Raw genomic sequence first — 20,438 nt, 5'->3', positions numbered from 1 at the left:
AGCAAAACTACTAGTAAATCCTGCAGGATTAGGGAAAACCCCAGGTCATATCAAAGATAGATGATACAACTAAGGGTTTGTTTGGATTTTTTTCCGTATGTACATATGTCTGCAGCACTGCAGTTTAACTTTATTTGCCTTACATTTGATGATTTAAAATACTGTTTCACATCATAGCCTTTTTTTGAAAGGCTACTGTGATGAAGCAGTCTTTTATATGTACTAGAGGTGTTCATGAGAACACCAAAGCAGCAGTTCCACTCTGAGTCCCATAAATAGAAATACCTTCAGGGAAAAGTCAGGTAAAGAACCTCTTTGCAGTTTGTAACTTCCCATTATCCTGTATGTAGATGCTGCAGCATTTGTGAGAAACTTCTGCTTTAAGGGGTTGTTGGAATTTTTTTACTGAGCCATCTAATAAAAGCTTTAAATACTTTTAAGAAGTCTTCTGAACCATTTTATTTTAAATTTGAAGGAGCTGAGGTTGTGTATGGTGTACAGAGGTTGACTAATGACTTAACAAGTAAATCCTCAATGGACTTATTAAATTATTATTAAATTAAGAGAATTACAACTTGTCTTTTTTTTTTTTAATTAGAAGCCTTTACAGCTCTACTGTTCAAGCTGAAATACTTATGGATGGCAGTGACTCAGAGGAAAAACATTCTCAGCCTCTGTTTTGGTAGTATTTTACATATCAGTTAGGATACACAAAATATGTCAAGAGATGCTTACTAATTTGTATGAGGAGGTGAGGCAGCAGAACTGGGAAAAGCAGCCAGAATTCAAAGAGCAGAAGCTGAGACAAGGGAATGACTTTAGCTACTGTGTATTGGTTTTATCACTGAGTTAACTCTACTGGATTGTATTTGAATTGTTTTCAGTTATTCTTGCTTTTTAATCAAGTTACAATAACAAATAATGAGATGCATTAATGCATAAATATAGAATTTTTATAGGAGTATTTTCACAGAATCGCTGAATTGGAAGGGACCCACTAGGATGAAGCCCAGCTTCCTGGCCCTGTACAAGACACCCCCAAGAATCACACCACATGCATCATCCAAACGCTTCTTGAACTCTGTGAGGCTTGGTGCTGTGACCACTTCCCTGAAGAGCCTGTTCCAGTGCCCAACCACCCTCTGGGCAAAGAACCTTTTTTTAATATCCAGCCCAAACTTCCCTGACACAACTTCAGGCCATTCCTTCATATCCTGTCACTGGTCACCATAAAGAAGAGATCGGTATTTGCCCCTCCTCTTCCCCTCATGAGGAAGTTGTAGACTGGAATGAGGTCTCCCCTCAGTCTCTTCTTCTTGAGGCCCTCAGCCACTCCTCATACGGCTTCCCCTCAAGGCCCTTCACCATCCTCGTTGCTGTCCTTTGGGCATATTCTAACAGCTTTATATCCTTATTATACTGTGACACCAAAAACTGCCCCCAGCACTCGAGGTGAGGCCGCCCCAGTGCAGAGCAGAGCAGGACAGTCCCCTCCCTCCCTTGCCTGGCTGGTGTTGCTGTGCCTGATGCTCCCAGGACAGGGTTGTCCCTCCTGGCTGCCAGGGCACTGCTGAGTTAACCTTCTATTGACCAGGACCCTCAGGCCCCTTTCCATGGCACTGCTTTCCAGCATCTCATTCCCCCGTCTGTCTGTACATCCAGGTTTGCCCCATTCCAGGTGCAGAATCTGGTACTTTCTCTTGTTAAACTTCTATTGCCCAGTCTGCTAGTTTATCGAGGTTGCTCTGCAGGGCCTCCCCACCTTTGAGAGAGTCACAGTTCCTCCCAGTTTTCTACCATCTGCAAACTTGCTTAGTGTCCATTTTCTAAAGTAAAATCTTTCTGAAAAGCATGGTTTTCTTGCTGAGAAGCAAGAGGCAGGTTCAGGCACTTTTTCAGTGGACCTGTTTCAGAGGACTAGCACATAACAACAACAGGGTTTCTGCTGCCTCTTTTCCATTGTGCTTTCAAGTTCCCAAAAGGCCAGGCCACTATTCCTGGATCAGCTGGCCAGGTGCACAATAGCTGCTGTTCTTAGGCTGGATGAAATCCCATTTAGGTTGCATCTACGTTAGTAAGTGCCATGTAACAACATGTTGTTCAGGGGGGACTGCTGGTGCTGAGGGTAGGTTCTATACCTCACTCTGGGAAGTGACTTTCACTTTGAATTGGCCCTAATTTGGTGCTCTGAACCAAGTGCCTGTTTGCAGCAAAATGTATCACAAAATGAAGGTTTAGTTCTGTTTAAATGGGTGACAGTTCTGATGTTTTGAGATATCCCCATAATGTAGTCTGTCATACAAGAAGTGGAATGGGAGAATCCACTCTCAAACACAATCCTGGTTCAAAACAAAATAGTGAAGTAATCACACCAGATTATACTTGAGAGTCCAGTTAGAGAAGCTGGACAAACAGCATACACATTGCTTTGGCTGTGTGGACACACTGTGGCCCTGATGGAGGGAGTAGGGGCCCGTCAGGGAATTTTTGTTTTATTGGGATGTTGACCTTTTGGCTAGTCCTTAGTGAAAATGTCAGGCCTGAAGAGGTTATGTGGAATTTCTGTGCCCTAGACTTCTGTCTGTTACTAACTGAAGAGATGTGAACAGAGTGTAAAAACGTTTGTAGCCTTCCATTCTCGTGGCACTATGTATGTAAGCACACATGTTGATGGTCACATTTTAAAACCAAACATTATTCTGGAGTGGAAGCTTCTGGATGGAAGCTTCTTTCCAACGCAAAAAGTTGCTAGCTTTGGACATGTGAATGTTTCTCTTTATACTTTGCAGCACCATCACTGTGATCAAAAGCATGTTTTTTTTCCAGGGGAAACCTTTGATATGCAGCTACCAAACAGGATTTTCAGGTACAGATATCCTGTGAAATTGCAGGTTTGGGGAAAACAAGGTCCTTATGCATAGTTGCACAGGCACACTCCCTGCTACTGAAAATGGCAAAGCTGAGCTAAACTAAACAGCTCCTTTCTTTTTCATTGAACCATTTTGGGGAATTTATGTGTTTATTGGCTATATAGCCAAATATCTTACTTTTACCAGATCTTAACAGTTGCCTCACTATATTTACTGAACTACTGATCTGTTGCTGTAGTACCAATGAGATGAACTCACTGAAGCCGTTGTCATGGAAATTTGGATGGTTGGCACTAAACGTTTCATGCTGGTTTTGTTTCTGTGGAGCTTTTTATAGCTTCTAATCTCCTCAAATGCAAGTCATGGAAAAGAAAATTTGTAGCAGTGCTTTGAAGTTTTAGGCAATTAAGTACAAGGGGCCTGTCTTTAAAACTGTTGTTTCTTACCCAGAACCTTAACCAGTAATATGTTTTGGAATTTCAGATTTGGGTATGTCCCATTGGAATATAACCTACAGAGTTTATCATTCTGTGAAAGCAACATTTCTGTTTGACATACAGTCATTGAGGGCTGACCATTTTAGACTAAAGCATATTTTTTGTATGCAAACAGTTCATGCAGCTCATGTGGTTTTGTTTATGAAATGTGGAATAATATAAAAATTATTTATTGTAGTTTGTTATTATTCCATCAGCAATTTTTTCTTCTGGGTTTTTTCTGTGTCAGCAGAGAAGGATGGAAACTGGTGAACTAACTGCTCTTTTAAGTGAAAGTCCGAGTAGTTTTCATGGGATGTTTAGTTATTACTTTCCCATCCTGCTCTCCGGGGAGTTGACCTGCGGCAGCTGAAATCTGTTACTATATGACAAAGCAACAAATGTGCTCATCCACAAGCAAATCAGAATTTTGTACCAATCAGGCAGAATGCTGGAAAAAGCTGATCAGCTTCTTCGCTCCAGTTCCCCTGGGGCCTTTGTAAGTTTAACATTCAAGTAAAATTGTTCCAATTAAAAACATCATCTGTCACTGTGCCGCCCACCAGCAGCCCTAGGAAGAAAGGCTGTGTGGCTGGCTGTTTCCTTTGGAAGTCTGTCAACTCTGTTCTGAGAGATGGTGTTTTACTCTGCTGCAGATAAAACTTACACATCATGTCAACCAAAAACATACATAGGTTGACTTCCCCCACTACCTTCCCTTGTGAAAACATCAAAATAAATTTTGAGGGGAGAGATTTTGACACACATTTGGGTCAGCTGTCAAAAAGGTTATATCAGAAATAACCTTTGTTGTAGTGAAGATACACATGGAGTTTTCTTCCTTTCTTGATTGGACTTGGATATTTATGAGAAGGACAGAAGAATTTCAGGCTTTTTTTTAGTTTGTAAAGAAATTATATTCACTTCTGTCTGTTTTGTTAACCCCTATTTTGCCAGGTGTACCATTTTTGATAACTGCCAGAAGCCCAGGAGGAAAGGATACTAGGAGAGAGCCTGTATGCTATTGTACAAATGAAATTTAATCTGATTAATAATATATTTTTTAAAAAGTTACCACCTAATTTCCTGTTTTAAGTCCTGATATTGCCTTTCAGTTACAAAAGACAAATTCTCCACCCTGCCTCAAAAAAAAAAATCAAAACAGAAAAGAACTTTGTCCTGAAAGCTTTGAAATGCCATTGCTGTCTTTTTCCATTTATAGCTATTTAAGAATAGGCTTTCTTCCGTTTCTTACCCCATGGCCTCCGGCAAAGTCACAAGCCTGTCTCAGCCCTATGAAGGGAGCTGCTTGCAGTTCCATCTTGCACCTTTCCCAAAAAAAAGGATTTCATCTCTGTTGATAATGAATGAACACAGATATTTCTAGGTATTGCTTTACAACAGGTATTGCCTCGTTGTTCAGTACTCACCTTGTAAAATGTGAGCCAGGAACCCTGTAGGTATGACCAGCAACTAGACTAGAAATGCTGTCTTCATTTGTGAAATTGTGTGAAAAGAAACCTTTGAAACAAAATATGGAGAAAATACATCTGAAGATGTTAATTCCTTATTTCAAATATCTTTTCATTTATTCCACAGTTGTTCCAGTAAAGTTTATGGTACTGAATGGAGGAGCAGATAAAGCTGTGCAGGATGAAAAGAAATTAGTTTTATTGTAAGGACTAATTCATATTTGCCCAGAAAGGACTGGGCAAACATGAATTAGTGAAGACTATGTAATAAGCACAACAGGTATATGGCAGAGTATACCTGTATTCTTCCCAAAAGCACAATTCATCGGAATAGCCCCTTCAGAACCATTCAGGTGCTGTTGCATTTGGAGGTATTCTAAACACACACTGGGACTTTGCCAACTGCAGTTTGCTTTTGGGTCATGCATTTTCGTGAAGAAGGATCTGAAAGTAAGAAGCAATCTAGGACATGGAGTTTTATTTATGGCGAGTAGCCAGCTTTTTTTGTATTTCAGGCTTCAAAGAAGGTATGTATGAAAAGCATGTGTAAGAAACCCTTTAAGTGTATCAGTAACATGATGTACCTCTCTTGGATAGAAAGCACCATCACAAAACAGAAGTCCAACTTCATTAGAGTACTGACTACACTTAAGTTCTATTTCTGAGCTTGTTTACAACACTCCATGAACAGATTCTGCAAATACGGGTTTGGGTTTGTTTTGTTTTTTGGTTTTGTTTTTTTTTCCAAAAGTAAAGAGAACCTCTTTGTGCCTCTTTAAATTACATGGAGAGCTCTCAAACTCACGTGATTTTGGAAAAAGTGTACTCTTTTCTGTCTGGCTGAGGAATCATGAGGAATGTTCTCAAGCTGAGATTTGCCTGTCATATTAAAAGGAATGCAATACTGTGAAAGTGGCATACAGTACTGATGACATCAATCTGCAGTACTTTCACAATCTTCTGGAGCTAGCACTTGATGTGTGTGGAAAGTCTAGTCCCCTTTACAGCTCTTCATGATAATGTGTAAACAGTAAAGAGTACGTGTTGGCTATATGGAGCTCTACTCTTCAGCTTACTGTGTCAGTCATCTCAGACAACGCTAATGGCATTCATCCACTCATCCAGGTAAAAAAGAACTAGATTTAAACAGAGAACTCTCTTCTGCCCCACACAGGATATCCTTTGAATTTTAGTGCAGATTCATAAGCTTTTTTAAGCATCCCTACAAAATTTGAGTCTTAACCTGATCACTCTCACTTATCCCTTTCTCTGTACAATGCCCATTCAAACCTTACTAAGGAAACCATGCCCACAAGTAAACCTGTGTGACTGTTCTTCCTTTCATGGGCCCACGGTGATATTCAGCTGCTGAGCTCTCCCTTATTAAGGCTGAAACAACACCTCTGTTTTGCTTTTGTAGGTTTCACAGCCCTTCCTAAGCAGCATCCCTGCACTGTGGTTAGTCCTGCTGCTGTTACCCTGCCTCCCCTCCCAGCCCTCTGGTTGTGCTCCAACTTGTTCTCCTTTTCAAAGGACATTCATGAGTTCCCTGGTTAAGTGAGACACCCAGTGCATCTTATGTGCCGTAGAGAGAAATGTTCTAGACCAACTGGTGAAGCTGCTCAGAGTGGCACAGTTTGTAGCTGTGTTATGAGCAGTGAGAATACAGCAGCAAAATTTTGGTTCACATGTGTTGAGAAGTGAAGTCATGGAGTAAAGGTGACTTGTCTCTCTGTGCATCTGCGAATCTGAAGTACTTAGGGAGCTGTTGGTAAGAATGTCTCTTTAGTTCATTTGCTATGCACAGAATAACTAACAGGACCTTGCGAGGACAGTCATCAGCCAGGGACTGGAAGAGCTGTGAACTTCGTTGTTCCCCGAATTAAATCTGGGTTTGAAAGTGATTTGTGGGAGGAATAAAAATCAAATAAAAACTGTTTATTAAGAGTCAATGGGTAAAAATGTTTTACAACAAGAATTGAAGTTAAAGACTGGAAAAAGTCAGGGAGGTGTAGGAGACTATAGACCAGTCTCTAAGCAAGATACAGTAGAAGAAAAAGCTCTGTGAAGACACTTGAGATAAGACCTGAATATGAAAAACCTTTCACTTAAATAGAGATGAACTGCAAAGTTTATAGATCTTTTCCACCTTGAATTTCTGCTAATGACAGAGAGTAAGATAATTTTGTCTTGCTATTCCTATGTGGAACTTAGCTGTATGTGACCCCCAGCATCTCATTAAAGTTTGAAGTTGTATCTGACTTGGAAGTTTGTCTTGCTTAATGTGGGAAACTGCACCATCAGAGGTCACTTCCAAATTAAGTCATTCTGTGATTTTGGAAGGAGAAATTGTGCAGTATCTCAATTTAAAAGAAGAAGAATATTTGTAAACTATGTTAATTAAAATGCTTTTGGTTTAAAAATGCCAAACTTTAAATCCTGTGAGTGGAGAAAAGTGTTTGAGAAGTCCATTGACCACTACTGTGGGTTAAAATGGTAAGGACAGGAAATACTGATCTGCACTCATTTCTGGACAGCTATTTTGCCACCAGTGTACTGAAAACAGACCAGTTGCTTTTTATTACATATCAAACTAATGAAATAAAAACTTTTATGCAGTCTTTTAAAAAAATGCAAGTAAATACTGTGCTGTATTACCTTTTATCTGTGTTGTATATGTTTAAAAATTATTTTCATTTCTTCATTCTACTACTTTTACAAATATTCCATGATTGTAAATAACTTACAGATGACCAAAATATTGCTGTCATTGTCCTGATACAACTAGATAGCTTCTCCCACAGTTAAATAGCTGTGTATCCTATCTTTTCTGTAGCAGTACTCTCTCATAAAATCTAGAAGGAAAGATACTAACAGCAAACAGTATTAGATTTCTTGACATATTTTATTGAGCCTGCTCTATTGAGCAGGAAAAAAAAGCAAGTAAAAGCACTTAAAAATAATTCTGATGTTCTCTTGCTTGAGTAAGCTAGCAAAATTTAAGCAAAACATCTACTTGTTTCAAGAGTTTTGTGAAAGATTTTCAAGGCTTTGTTCTAGCTGGGGTGGTGTGAGACCTTCTGAGGTTCAGCTTAAGAATCTGACCCTAATGTTTTTCAGTCTCCAGCAATTTCAGGACTGTTGCATAAGACCAGTTCCTGTCAGCTTAGGAGGTCTGCCGTAGGTTAAACAAAAACCCCTATGTCCTTGAAATCATTAAGCCAGTGCTTGAGCCTTATGCAGAGACTGGTAGGTGTAAACAGGTGGATTTGTGCTGTAGGTATAATCATTGTATAGCATCTAGAGTAATAAATTATCCCACTTTTTTCTTTTTTCACCTAGTCCTCCCAGCTGATGTGTTAGCAGTTCTTTTTCTGTGGCACATTTTGCTTTTTTAGCTACTATGTATAAAATAAACTAATATTTTTTTTTTTTTTCAATCTGGTCTTACTTAGCAAAAGTCAGCTGTTGCATTCAGCTGTTACTGGGCTGTTTTCATTGAAATCGTTTCTAACTCTTTCTTGCATCTACTGACAGGATAAAGACCTTGACCTCTTACATGCTTGTATGTAAACTTTCTGGGTGACTGCCAGTTTCGAGGGCTAAAGATGCAATTGCAATTTATGTGAGGGGAAAGAGCTGTTCTTTGTTCTTCAGATGCAGCAAACCCATGCATGCTTAAAAATTACTCCATTTTGTCATTATTTGGTGCATGGCATAGAAGCTGTAGCTATTTGTCTTGTAACTGAGTAGCATGCGTTAGGAAGTCCTAGGTGTTGGTTTGTAATTTGCTCGAATACCCACAAGCCACATCACAAGAATACTCAGCATTTCAGTTCCCTGCTTTGTCTCTGCAAAGTAAACATTCTCATTATAGCAGAAATAATGTGGTCCATTTTAAAAAAACCCACAAGTCCAGTGTTATTTTTAATGGTTATAGATATGTGATCTTTTTCTGTATCTAATTCAGACATTCTAAAACATTTTCCCTAGCACATTTCATTTGTGTCTTCTGTTCAGCAGGCTTATTTGGCATGAAGTGATAAGAAGGTAATGCTCTGTGTTTGGTAAAGGTTCATTGTTGTTTACACTGATGTTCTGTACATAGTTTTGTGGGTTTAGGGAAATAATTTTAGGTCAGTAGCAGTGGTTTTTCTGATTACAGAAATAATCTTTATCCACTAATTATATAGTTGTATTAAGAAACAAGTCAGAAAACACTTAAGAATAGAAGTATGCTAGAAAAGAGGATTTGCATGGCAGGAAGAAATCCTGTGTGCAACAGTCTTTCCCCACTGTTTTAGCAAGTTCAGATTAGAAGGCACAATTAGGTATGTATAGGTATGTATAAAAGCAGTTGGTATCTAAATCCCCAGGGTGACACAGGGTGGCCCCTCAGGAGGTCATCTAGTTCAGCCCCCTGCTCAAAGCAGGCTCACCTAAAGCAGGCTGCTCAGCTCATGTCCAGTCAGAGTTTGCATATCCACAAGGATAGAGACTCTGCAATCTCTCTGGGCAACCTGTGCCAGCTTGTAATTAAATTACCTTTCTAATTAAACAAAAAAGATAAATATCTTGTGTATATATCTTGTATGTATATATATTATATCTTGTGTAAACATATTGTGTATCTAATTCTTGTGTTCAGAAAGAGCCCACAACCTTTAAAAGACTCCAAGCAACATTAATTTAATTCAGGAGCAACTTCATCCTTGCTGCTTTCTGATACAAATTGAAGAGCCATAAAACCTGATTATGTTTACATCCTAATTAATTTTTGGAGGTTTGCAAGAGATGTGGTTACTGATCACCCAGTGGCATGCTGCTTAATCTGGAAATGTTCCAGCTGTGGTTAATAAACATTTGCCAAATAAAAGATAGAGCCTACATCTTCTAATAACCTGAAATCATTATAATATATTTATTTTTAACTACTGTTTACTTCATCTTTGTTTACTAAGCATCCCAGTTTGTTTGCTTGGAGAGCCAATGTCAGATGATACAGAGGGCAAGTGGATTGTTCATTTTCCATACTTGCATGAAAAGTCTGGAGTGGTGCAGGTAGATAAAAATAGCACAAATCTTGATCAGGCAAAGAGCAGTTCCAGGGAAATAAGTATTTGGATTTTTTTTTTTTCATTCATCATGGATCTTGTCTTTGTTAATGAAAATAGATAAATGTTTAATGTACATAAGCATCACAGGAAAGTGAGGTGATGATCTGCTGCTTCTGCTGCTACTACATCAATTGCCTAATCATAAGTAATAAAATTTTATTAGCAGGCTGAAAATTTTTTAGGTCTGTAAGTGAGAACAGAAGAGTCTGTGTTTTTTAGTAAGTGTAGCACGGAAGCCAGCTGTTACTTATCAATGACATGATTCAAGCCCTAGCATGTGTGAAAATAAATAAATAAATACTCCCCTTCATTTTTCATCAACAGGCCTGCTTGGTCTCCTTAGACACAAAGTATATTAACTACTGCAAAGTCCCTCTGTGTGATGTAGTGTCTTTCCCTAAGCACTGTCTCTATATAAAGTATAGCCACGGTTGAATAGCTATTTTGTCAATGTCCAAGGTGTTTGTTAACAAAAAACATTGACGAAATTAAATTCAGTAAGTGCATAGATATGCTGGATCCCTAATGCCTTGTCAGGGCTTTAGCTCAGCAGTAACCCTTGCAGCACCTGCACTGCTGGAAACTGTCCTTAAAGTCATTGATGTGTGTGTAGCTTACACATCAGGGGGAGCTTAACTGTGGTTGAGGTAGTGGTCCTCTTTTGAGAGCTAATGTTGGCTTTACCAAAGTAAGCAGAGTTCAGAAAATGCCTCAGTCCTTTCCTCCTGCCTCTGCAGCCTCAGCAAAAGTGGAGGTGAGATTGCTGGTCTCTGCATGTATCCTGGGCAGCTCAGTAGTAAAATTGCCTATGGCTGGTGAGTCCAGGCACTCCCACAGGAGTAAAACATGTTTATTAAAAATTGCTAAAGCAGTTGCACCTTCAAATGTGGGTAGAATGAAGCTTTGTGTTTTATTGTAAGTCTGATATGTTATGCCACTCAGAATTGTTTCTCTGAAGGAGTGTTGAGTAAATAAAACTGATGTGGACCTTAAACTCACTGTAGAGCAAATACATATTGTTTGAGGTACTAAAGATTTGTTATACCCTTGATGTTCTTGTTGCATATGATAAAGAAGTTCGGCACAAAGCTGCCTGAGCCCAAGGCTTTCTGACTGGTTTGTGACATATCAGAGAATGGACTTAAAAATTCCTGACCCTGCTTTTCTTACCCATTCTTCCCTATTATCTTTGCTGAATGATTAGCTGATGACTCATGCCTTGTGCTGAAGGGTGAAGTAATGCTTCCTCAGTTCCTGTTTTGTAATGTGTTACTTGTGTTACTTACTGTTTTAAATCCTCTATCTAACTATCTATCTATCTGCCTGTCTGCCTACCTATCCATATCTTTATCTTTGTTTCCTTGTCTATAAAAGGAATCCTGTTGAGGTCTTTGTGAGCATCCAGAATATTCATTCCATTTTCATGGTTCAGATTTTTTTTCCCCTCAAAGTCCTTTGCTGTTTCCTCAGTTACTTTATGCACATTACTGCATTATGATTAAGCAATAAATAGCTGTAAAAATGTCTGAAAAAAAACCAGAGGCCAGGTCTCAAAAATATTCTCTAGGTTTAGGGATGCCTTTTCTCGTAGGGGAGGTTGTTCTTCTAGGCTGCTGGTCCCAGGCTTCTTTCTGTACTATCTGCAACCAAATACTTGTAAGTAAAGCGAGTTCCAGTTGATGCTTGACAGGGGAAATCTGTTTTGTCAGGAAATTAGCGCTCTTTGCATGGATTTTTCTCAAAGTAAGTTTGGTAAATAAAACTGGCAGAATTAGCAGCTGTAATCATAGATGATGGCCTCACATTTTTCATTACCGCAGCAGCAGCACAGACTGCAGAAGAACCTTAATCTCCTAGGTCAGTCAAAGCAATGTGACGTAACCAAGCATTGGCCTCGCAGCAGCTTAGCAGAGAGCATATGCCTATCACTACCATCTAACCATATCAGCAACTGAGACCGTTTACTGTCCCTCAGAATGTGTCACATGGCAGTTTGGGTTCTGATTACAGCATCTGTGATCTCTAGCAGACTGCTGTCTCATACAGATGCCCTGCATGTAACACTGTATATGAGGTAATATTATTTAAGAGTGTCATCTAGGACAGTAGCATAAAAATGAACATGTAACATAATTAATATAGTTATTAAAAAATGCAGCTACTTACATTTTTTAAAAAAACCACCAAACTGCCATAACAATGTAATACGCTATTATGAAGGGAAAAGCAAATTTGCAAAAGTCATTAACCTATGTGACATGAGTGTTTGAGTAAGAGAGGGGAGTGAAAAATAATAGATTAAATAACTTTACCAATTAATTAGTCCATGTCTTCTTGTGTGCTTTTTGAAGTACTTCTATCTTTCATTTTTATTTGGAATTTGTCATGTTATAAAGGTTGCTTCAGTGGCAAAAGTTTTACTGAAGATGAAGAGCATTACAAGGGACAAAGTTCTTTTGACAAAGTGTTGATGATGGTGAACTCCTGGCAAGGAGACAAATGAGAAATTCCTTCTCTGTGTTTAACTGCTATAATGTATCTCTTGAATAAATGCAAGATCACTTCAACTGGTCTTTTATTTTTGAAACTGAATCAAAGTATCCTTCCAGGAGAATTGCAACAGAGAGCCTCTTAATTTTGCAATTTGTTTGTCATAAAATACCAGATGCTAATATATATTTTTTCCCCCCTCTTGTAGGTGCCTGAGATTATAAGCTCTATTCGACAAGCTGGAAAAATTGCCCGTCAGGAAGAGTTTCAGAATAATCTCTCAGATGTTGAAGACCCTTTTGCCAAAAAGTTTGAGGTGCTCTTCTGTGGACGGGTGACAGTAGCACATAAAAATGCACCTCCAGCACTCATAGATGAATGCATTGAGAAATTCAATCGTGCAAGCTGTACAAAAAATTCAGATTTCAGCTCATCATCCCAACAACATGAAACTGCCAATAACTTTGGAGGTTTCTCTTTCAGCAGCAAATTACGGTCTGTGTTCCAGCCCTTGGTCAATGAAGAGGAGGAAAAAAGGCCAATTAGGAAATCTTTTTCTCAACCTGGACTTCGTTCCTTTGCTTTTAAGAAGGATTTCCAAGAGGGAAGCCTTAGGAGTAACAGCTTTGTCAGGTCATTTGAAGAAGATGCAATTTCACTGAACCTAAAAAGTCAGCTCATCTATGGGCACAGTGTTGTGCAGCCAACTGACATTGCAGAAAACCGGACTATGTTGTTTACGGTAAAGCAAGATTTGCAGCTTCTGGTGGCATTTTCACATCTTGGAGTTTGGAGTGGCAGACACCAAAGCAGATGTTCTGACAGATGGCAGTTACTTCTTTGATAACTTAATTGCAATTACCAAAGCTTAACTTAAACTTGCCTGTTAGTGCAAATTGGTTTACATATTCTAAATAAGTTTATATTAAATAGTTTAAAACAGTACTGCCTGAAACCTTGGGCTTCTGAAGAAATCTTTTGCAAAGTTACTGCAAGTTAGTAGGTAGTTGTAAAATTGCAGAATGGTATGGACACTTACATTAGCTAGTAATAGCAGAAATAAATTTCCAGGGGAACAAATTATCTGTAACTAGAGCAGAAGGACCAAACATTGACTGAGAGCTAGTAGACTTTGTCCCATAATAAGCAGTTGAATTGATGGAGATGCTCCTGCTGCCAGCATATTTGTGGAATGGTGTAGCAGTAGTGTAATAGCTTCCTACGCTACTCTACACGTGCTTCCACTCCTGCCCTGCTTTGGTGTGTCTAGCAATGCCCTTGCCTTGATAGGTGAGCAGCAAAACTATTTTCTAAGAACTGAGAAGCAAGCAGGCAGTGTGGTATTTGTTCCTCTTTACAAGCCTCATGATAAACATATTTTACTTAGCTTGTATCTTCTGAGCATGATACAAACCTGGAGCTGGTACTGCAAAGACTGACTCTCCTAAGGTCATCTTGGATCCATCACCTGCTGTTGAGCTGGGCATTCCTAAGGCCAGTAATAGAGTGGAGTGTGTGCAATTATAGCAGGTTTTTTAAAGCAGGGAAGGAGAATCCTTAAGGAGGATTTCCACTGTATTATATCTGTAAAAAGTAGCATGCAGAAAACGTTGTAGTCAGCTATACCTGAATTAAAGCTTCTGTTTGGTGGTGACAGGTTGTGACAGTGAGTGCAAGAAGGTGGAGAGATGTTTCTTCCCTAGTAAAAAGAAAGCCATGTTCATCTTCGTCTCCTGAGCATGTATTTCACATAAAGAATATAGGTACCCTTTGTAATAATAATGACTAATTTTAAATAAATCATGACTCTGTTATTGATTCATGGTACGTATTTTAAAAATAGAGAGCTTATAGTTGGGCTGGGTAGGTCCAAATCATCTTACTCCAGTGAGTGCATTTTTCATTTATATTAAATATATGCAAATGTATTAAAATATATTTATATTAAATATATGCAATATATGAGGTGTCTCAAAGACACCTGCAGCTTCAGTCTGAATAGAATGTCAGTCACCTGCTGGCGGCCACATTTCTGAATTGTGAGGCTTTGCTGATCTGGCTTTGTGTCTTGGGTTGCTTTCTGCCTGGGAAAATATTGTTTAGTATGCACAGCTGTATTCTTTTCCTATTCAGCCAGTCTAAATTCAGCTGAATATAAGGAAGTGAAGTAACTCTAGTTTGTGCCTTCAGTATCCACAGGCAGCAGCTGATGGCAGAGCTGAGTTTGTTGGTTACCTTTCCCCAGTGTTCAGCAGGTTCTGAGTCAGGGAATGCAGGCAGCATGCTTGGGTTTCATCAGTGTGTGTGGCTACATATGAAACACTTAAAAGTAGCTTAGTATTCAGAGGGAAAAAAAATGGCTGGTATATTCTCAGTTACTTACATTTTGCCCAGGACTGAAGAAAAGGTTGTTGATGCATGACGTGTGAAAAATATTCAGATTAATTATTTGGCAGCTCTCCTCACTTGGTTCAAAGAGTCCTAATTTTCATATCTTCTTCCTGAAGAACCTCTTTCCTAGCCCAGTTTCTTAGGATTTGGAGGGGGGGAGGAGGGGGTATTTTGAGGTTTTTCTCCTGGCTGTATATTGAGGATGAGGGGGAAAAGGTTCATTGGTTTGAGTTTTTTTCCCTTGTTTAGTTGACTTCAAATGATCACTACTGCCTTGGGGCCAAATGTGAAAGAATTATGTGGGACTGAGCAATAAGAAGGAGGCTCTTGCTGCAGGGAGGGGAAGACAGCAGTAATCAGGAGTAGGTGTTGGAAGGAATAGCCCCGTGAACAAAGGCAAGATCAGCCCCAGGGACAATACAAGGAAACCAGCAGGCATCTGGGGAGCACCATTGTGACTGGTTGAAGTGAAGGAAGAGGTGGAAGGTGAATGCACAGGACCATTTTTAGACATACAGAGGTGGCACGTCTGACTTGATCTATTCCCACACAAGATTCGTCCACTTTCTTAAGAAAGTACAGTTATATTGGTGCTGCTGTTTTTGTGTGCATCTTTTGGTATTGGGTACTGATTGAAGCAGGTGTCTCCAAGTCATGCTCGTGAGTGGATCCAAATTCTACCTGCCTTCCTAAAATCTGATATGAGATTTGTTTTTAGCAGTCTCTGACATGCTAGAAAATATGAGGAATTTAAATTTTTCTGTTACTATCTCACAAAGATGTTACCAAAAGCTGGAAAAATGAAAGCAATAGTTTCACCATAAAAATTACTTTTGCCCAGCAATACTTAGCATCATCTTTTGACTGTACAAATGGCCTAGAGATTACATTACATTAGAAAATATACTCCAGTAAATTCATTTGTATAGTTTTTGAGTTAAATGCTTCCAATTAAATGTTATGTGTGCCATAAATAAATAAATAAAACTCACAAAAAGTATTAGGTAGATTAGGAAGAAGCACACACTTGGATTTAAATTTTAAAGCAGTCTCTTTCAGTAGCTTCTGTGACTACGGTACATTCCAAGACTGCAGAAAATAGGAAAAGGGAGTGTGAGTGTATTTCTCTCAGTGCAAAGTAGGTTACTTGTGATACAATATTGCTCTCATCTGTTTAAACATTATTTTCTTGTCTTGTTAAACCTCAGTGCCATAATGTGCAGAACTCTCCATGCCAAATCAGTGTTGTTTCAGTATTCTTTCTGGTAGTAATATGCTAATTGATATAAATATACAGGTAGAAAAAAAAATTGAGATCTATATTCAGGAAACATTTGTATAGTGGGACAAAAGAAAGTGTAATGTTACTTTTTAGCCTCTTGCAATTTATTTTGCTCTTTTTAGATTGGCCAGTCTGAAGTTTACCTTATCAGTCCTGACACAAAAAAAGTCGCAATTGAGAAAAGCTTTAAAGAAATATCCTTTTGTTCTCAGGTAAGATTGTAGTGTATTCTTTTTATCTTTTTTTGTTATTTAAATATTCTCTTACTTGTGAATGCTCATGTAATCCTTGCACTCCACATGGATTCTCTCAACAGCAGTTTCAGTGATTGCTATTGAAAAGCTGCTAATTAATCAGTAATTTTATAAAACCATCATTTTGCATGATTTCTGAAATGAGGACTCATTCCTGTGTGCAGTGGATGAATAATATTAGCTTGAAGGAGCACACTGGTCAGGAACAAACTCTTGTTTGAGATTGCAGTGAGCATGATTCATGGTTGTGCAAATCTTGGGATCTCTGAGCCATATTTTTCAAGAAGTGAGTGAGAATGAAAGGAGAAAAATTATATGGAAGAGTTAGCTGAAAAATACTTTAAAAATATATTCTTTACAAGAATATAAGTTGCACGTGTTTAAATGAGGACAGTCCTCTGCCATGCAGAGGTAACATATGTGATGTACTGTGGGCAGGGTATGTCAGAGACTCTTCATTCACTATTAATCCCTGTTTCTTGTGCCACAGAGTTTGCTCCTCTGTGCTTTTGCTTTTTTGGTTTGTTTTGCAGGTTTTGTTTTCCATAAATTACTTTGTTTTTTAATTTGATGATAGTAGCTTTCATCACTGAACATATAGGCACATATTCTGAAAATTTCAGAGTAAAATACATTTTTAATAGAATTGATTAATCTCTGAGTCTGCTGTATGGGTCGTTTATACTTCATTAAAAACAAAACGAAAAACAAAACAATGTCTGACTTAATTGAAATTAAAGATTCATGAAGTATTAGGTTCTCTAACAGGACAGAATTTTAATGGCCAGATATCTTTAATGTAGCTCTAACAGGGATAAGTGACCTATATGTAATGCTATTTTGTTCTTTTCTTCCTGAAAGAAATACAGGTACAAAACATTGAAAGTAGGTATGACTGTTTCACTGCTATTGTTTCTTTGCTAGGGAATTAGACATGTGGATCACTTTGGGTTCATCTGCAGAGAGTCTTCAGAAAATGGAGGCTTCCACTTTGTTTGCTATGTGTTTCAGTGTACAGATGAAGCACTGGTAAGTGAAAGAAATGAATAGCCAAATAGAATATTAGGCCCTAAATGTCTTCTATTGCTCTATGCTCTGTATTTTGCTGAATGTCCTCAAATTCTACTCCACTCAGAAATACAAGTATTTAAAAAATGTAACTAATGTAGCAGTCTGCAAGAGACCTTTCCATTTGTTTTGAGGGCAGAAGTTAAAATCCTCTTTAAAATCCACTAAATCTTTATTTCACAAACTAAGTTAGACCTTATGCTTCTTTCTGGGGAGTGTTTTCTCTTAGGGCACCTGTTCTGTGCTCTAAGTAAGACCAGTGCATCACAACTGCAGTAAGCCTTTTGATCATAAACAATAAAGGGCTTTGAGATAGAGGGAAGGGTCTTTCATTACACCACAGTAATAAAATTGGGTGGCCTGGAAGAGACATGAGTTCATGATGAGTTTTATTGTTCTTGTGTGTTTGTGCACAGAGCTGACATAGCAACCAACAGCTTGGGTTTTCAATCATAAGCACATTTCCAAGCAAGGGGCAGTATCATTCTAAGAAACTGTTGTGTTTGTGTTGAGGAAAACATTGGAAGAGTGAAATTCTTTTTTTCTGCATGCTGTTCTTTTCAGGTTGATGAAATCATGATGACATTGAAACAGGCTTTTACCGTGGCTGCTGTACAACAAAGTTCCAAGGCACAGTCCCAGCTCTGTGAAGGGTGTCCTATGCAAAGTTTGCATAAACTCTGTGAAAAGATAGAAGGTGAAGTTTAAAGAATTTTCTGGTTGAATATTTTTTCTGGCGGTTTCATTGGTGGACAGTGTGTAAAATCCTAAGGAAATAATGCTTAAGAAGAGCTTGGGACTTGGGGCGAAAGTTGAGAGCCAGGTACTTTTATTTAGAGGACTGTAGTGTCAGGTTTTCTGTAAAGTAATAGGAATTTTCTAACAAGAGGTAAGCTCCTTTATGTGTTTTAGTTGAACTTTTGAAAACTGTTTCCAAGTGCAAACATTAGCAAGTTGCAGCTTGTTTGGCTCTTTTAGCCCTATAAATGCAGAAGACTGTAGATTAGGAACCTCTGAAGGATAGATGCTGCAATAGCTATGACCTTCTCCTGTTGAATCCACTTAGAAACTGGCATTATGCTATCACTAAGCAGGAACTGAACAGTACGCTTTTAATATGTGTGTTTGTGGTGTTCTCTGCTCCTTCATGGAAATGCAGGAATTAGAATTGTAGTTGCTGCCCAGGAACAGACGTTCAAGTCATAAAAAACCTCTTTACATTTCAGCAAATTTCACTGTTAGATTCTGTTCACTTAAGTGATGTTTGGGGTGAATAAAGGGCAACAGCAGCTTGGCAGATCACGTGGTAGTGGCTTGTTAGACTAAAACCTGCCTAGTGTTAATTTGATGAAACTGGAGAACTTCCAAAAGTACTTTCACTCTGTTTTGGCTTTCAGCTAGTTGTGATTTTTGGGAAGTTTCTTAAAGGCAAGTGTTCCTTAATACCTTCAATCAAGCCATGTTGTTAATCATATTGTCTGCTTCTGAAGGCAATACTCCATGATCAGAAACTGAAGTGCACAATACTGTTGATGGCTTGCTGTTTTTCCACAGAAAACAGAGGAAAGGAATTTAATCCAGGATGAGAACAGAAAAAATGATCTGAGTGAGAGGGTAGCCTGCTTTAGTCTGTCAATAAATGTTTTCATCAAAAGGCAAAATAAGACTTTCACTAGCAATAAATTCACTCATTTTCTCCAGAGCATAGAAATTGGAGAAAATGAAAGGGAATTCTGTTTATACCATAAACAATATCCAAGCAGCACTGCACAAAACACCAACAAACCAGTTTGCTAAAATGCAGTAGATTGTGGGTTTATTTTGTCTTGTGTGATAATGGAGTCTTCAGCTAAGAGTATAATCCTGGTCTGTGCTCAGTAAATCTCCTCATTGCAGAGTTCGTGCCCCTCATTTTAAAGACATGAGTTTAGTAGTAGCTTTCAATCAACCTAGAGTTCTTCCTAATGCCCTCTTATGAAATCATGGAATGGGCCAGCTCAAATAATTGACAAGCTTTGACTTAGATTGTCAGCATATTTATGTGACTGATTAATTCTGAAAAATGTGTTAATTTTTGTTCCTCTTGGTAGGGTTGCACCCCTCAAAGACTAAACTGGAACTACAAAAGCATCTAACCACACTAAATAACCAGGAACAGGCCTCTGTTTTTGAAGAGGTTCAGGTAAGCTTTGTTTCCTACAAGATTTTAAAGCAGCTGGTGTTTTTTGCTAACATCTGTGTAAAACAAAGTAATTTTCATTTTATGTGAATAATTCTTTTTCTTTTACTTAATAGACTTAATAGACTGTTAGCCAGCTTGTGCTTTAATTTCATTTGTTTTTCTAGAGCTGTTAAAATCTTATCTTTTGATGAAAATGACTGTTTTACTAATTTTTCTTCTCCTAATACTCCTTGCTTTCCATGGAGGTGTTTCCTTCTCATTGAGTAAAACTGGACACATTTTTAATGGGTGAAGGCAATAACTTGTGCTGTGAGGACGTTCAAACCATTACTTGGACCAAAACAAATTTCTGTAGTATTCCCAGATGAGAAAATTTCTTGGCTAAAATTTATCCTATATCTTAATTTTTGTCAAACTAACTAAAGAAGTTAAATTTTCAATCTTCTTAATTAAATCTATTATAGGACAGAGAAAAGCATAGCTGGATTTAAAACAGATGATATGCATTGTAGGAAATGTCACTGGGATTGAAACACTGTTGAAGATTAAGAAATGACAGAATTTTTAAAAAGTAATGTTTCCTTCCTCTTTTGAGTCATTTCAGTCTCTTTGTCTGTTTCCATGTGGCAATTTATCACTCAATACCAAATTTGGAAGTTGCTCTGTGGAACCAATTCCATGAGCTGAGTAATGCCTTAGCGTAGGGCAGCTAGCAGCAGTGTTGCCTTTTAGTGTTCTGCAACAGAACACTAAAAGCTTCTTTCTAGTAGTCGCAGGAAACTGTTAATTGCTTCTGGACTGCAAACCATTAACTTGGTAAAACTAAGAGTAAAGTA

General features: G+C 38.3%; 1 protein-coding gene across 9 annotated transcripts in view; it reads left to right on the top strand.

Annotated features, from left to right (window-relative positions):
* The window catches only part of TBC1D1 (TBC1 domain family member 1), a 101,335-nt gene that overhangs the window by 34,582 nt on the left and 46,315 nt on the right, over positions 1 to 20,438 (top strand). For all 9 annotated transcript variants that reach the window (XM_064418414.1, XM_064418418.1, XM_064418415.1 and 6 more), the window contains 5 exons: positions 12,634 to 13,167; positions 16,221 to 16,310; positions 17,277 to 17,381; positions 17,985 to 18,117; positions 19,511 to 19,602. In XM_064418414.1, the coding sequence (XP_064274484.1) occupies positions 12,634 to 13,167; positions 16,221 to 16,310; positions 17,277 to 17,381; positions 17,985 to 18,117; positions 19,511 to 19,602 (954 nt within the window). The remainder of the gene's footprint in view (positions 1 to 12,633; positions 13,168 to 16,220; positions 16,311 to 17,276; positions 17,382 to 17,984; positions 18,118 to 19,510; positions 19,603 to 20,438) is intronic.

Source organism: Passer domesticus, chromosome 4 (assembly GCF_036417665.1).
Source record: "Passer domesticus isolate bPasDom1 chromosome 4, bPasDom1.hap1, whole genome shotgun sequence".
In the NCBI taxonomy this organism is placed as follows: Eukaryota; Metazoa; Chordata; class Aves; order Passeriformes; family Passeridae; genus Passer; species Passer domesticus.
This window is presented reverse-complemented; position numbering and strand designations above follow the sequence as displayed.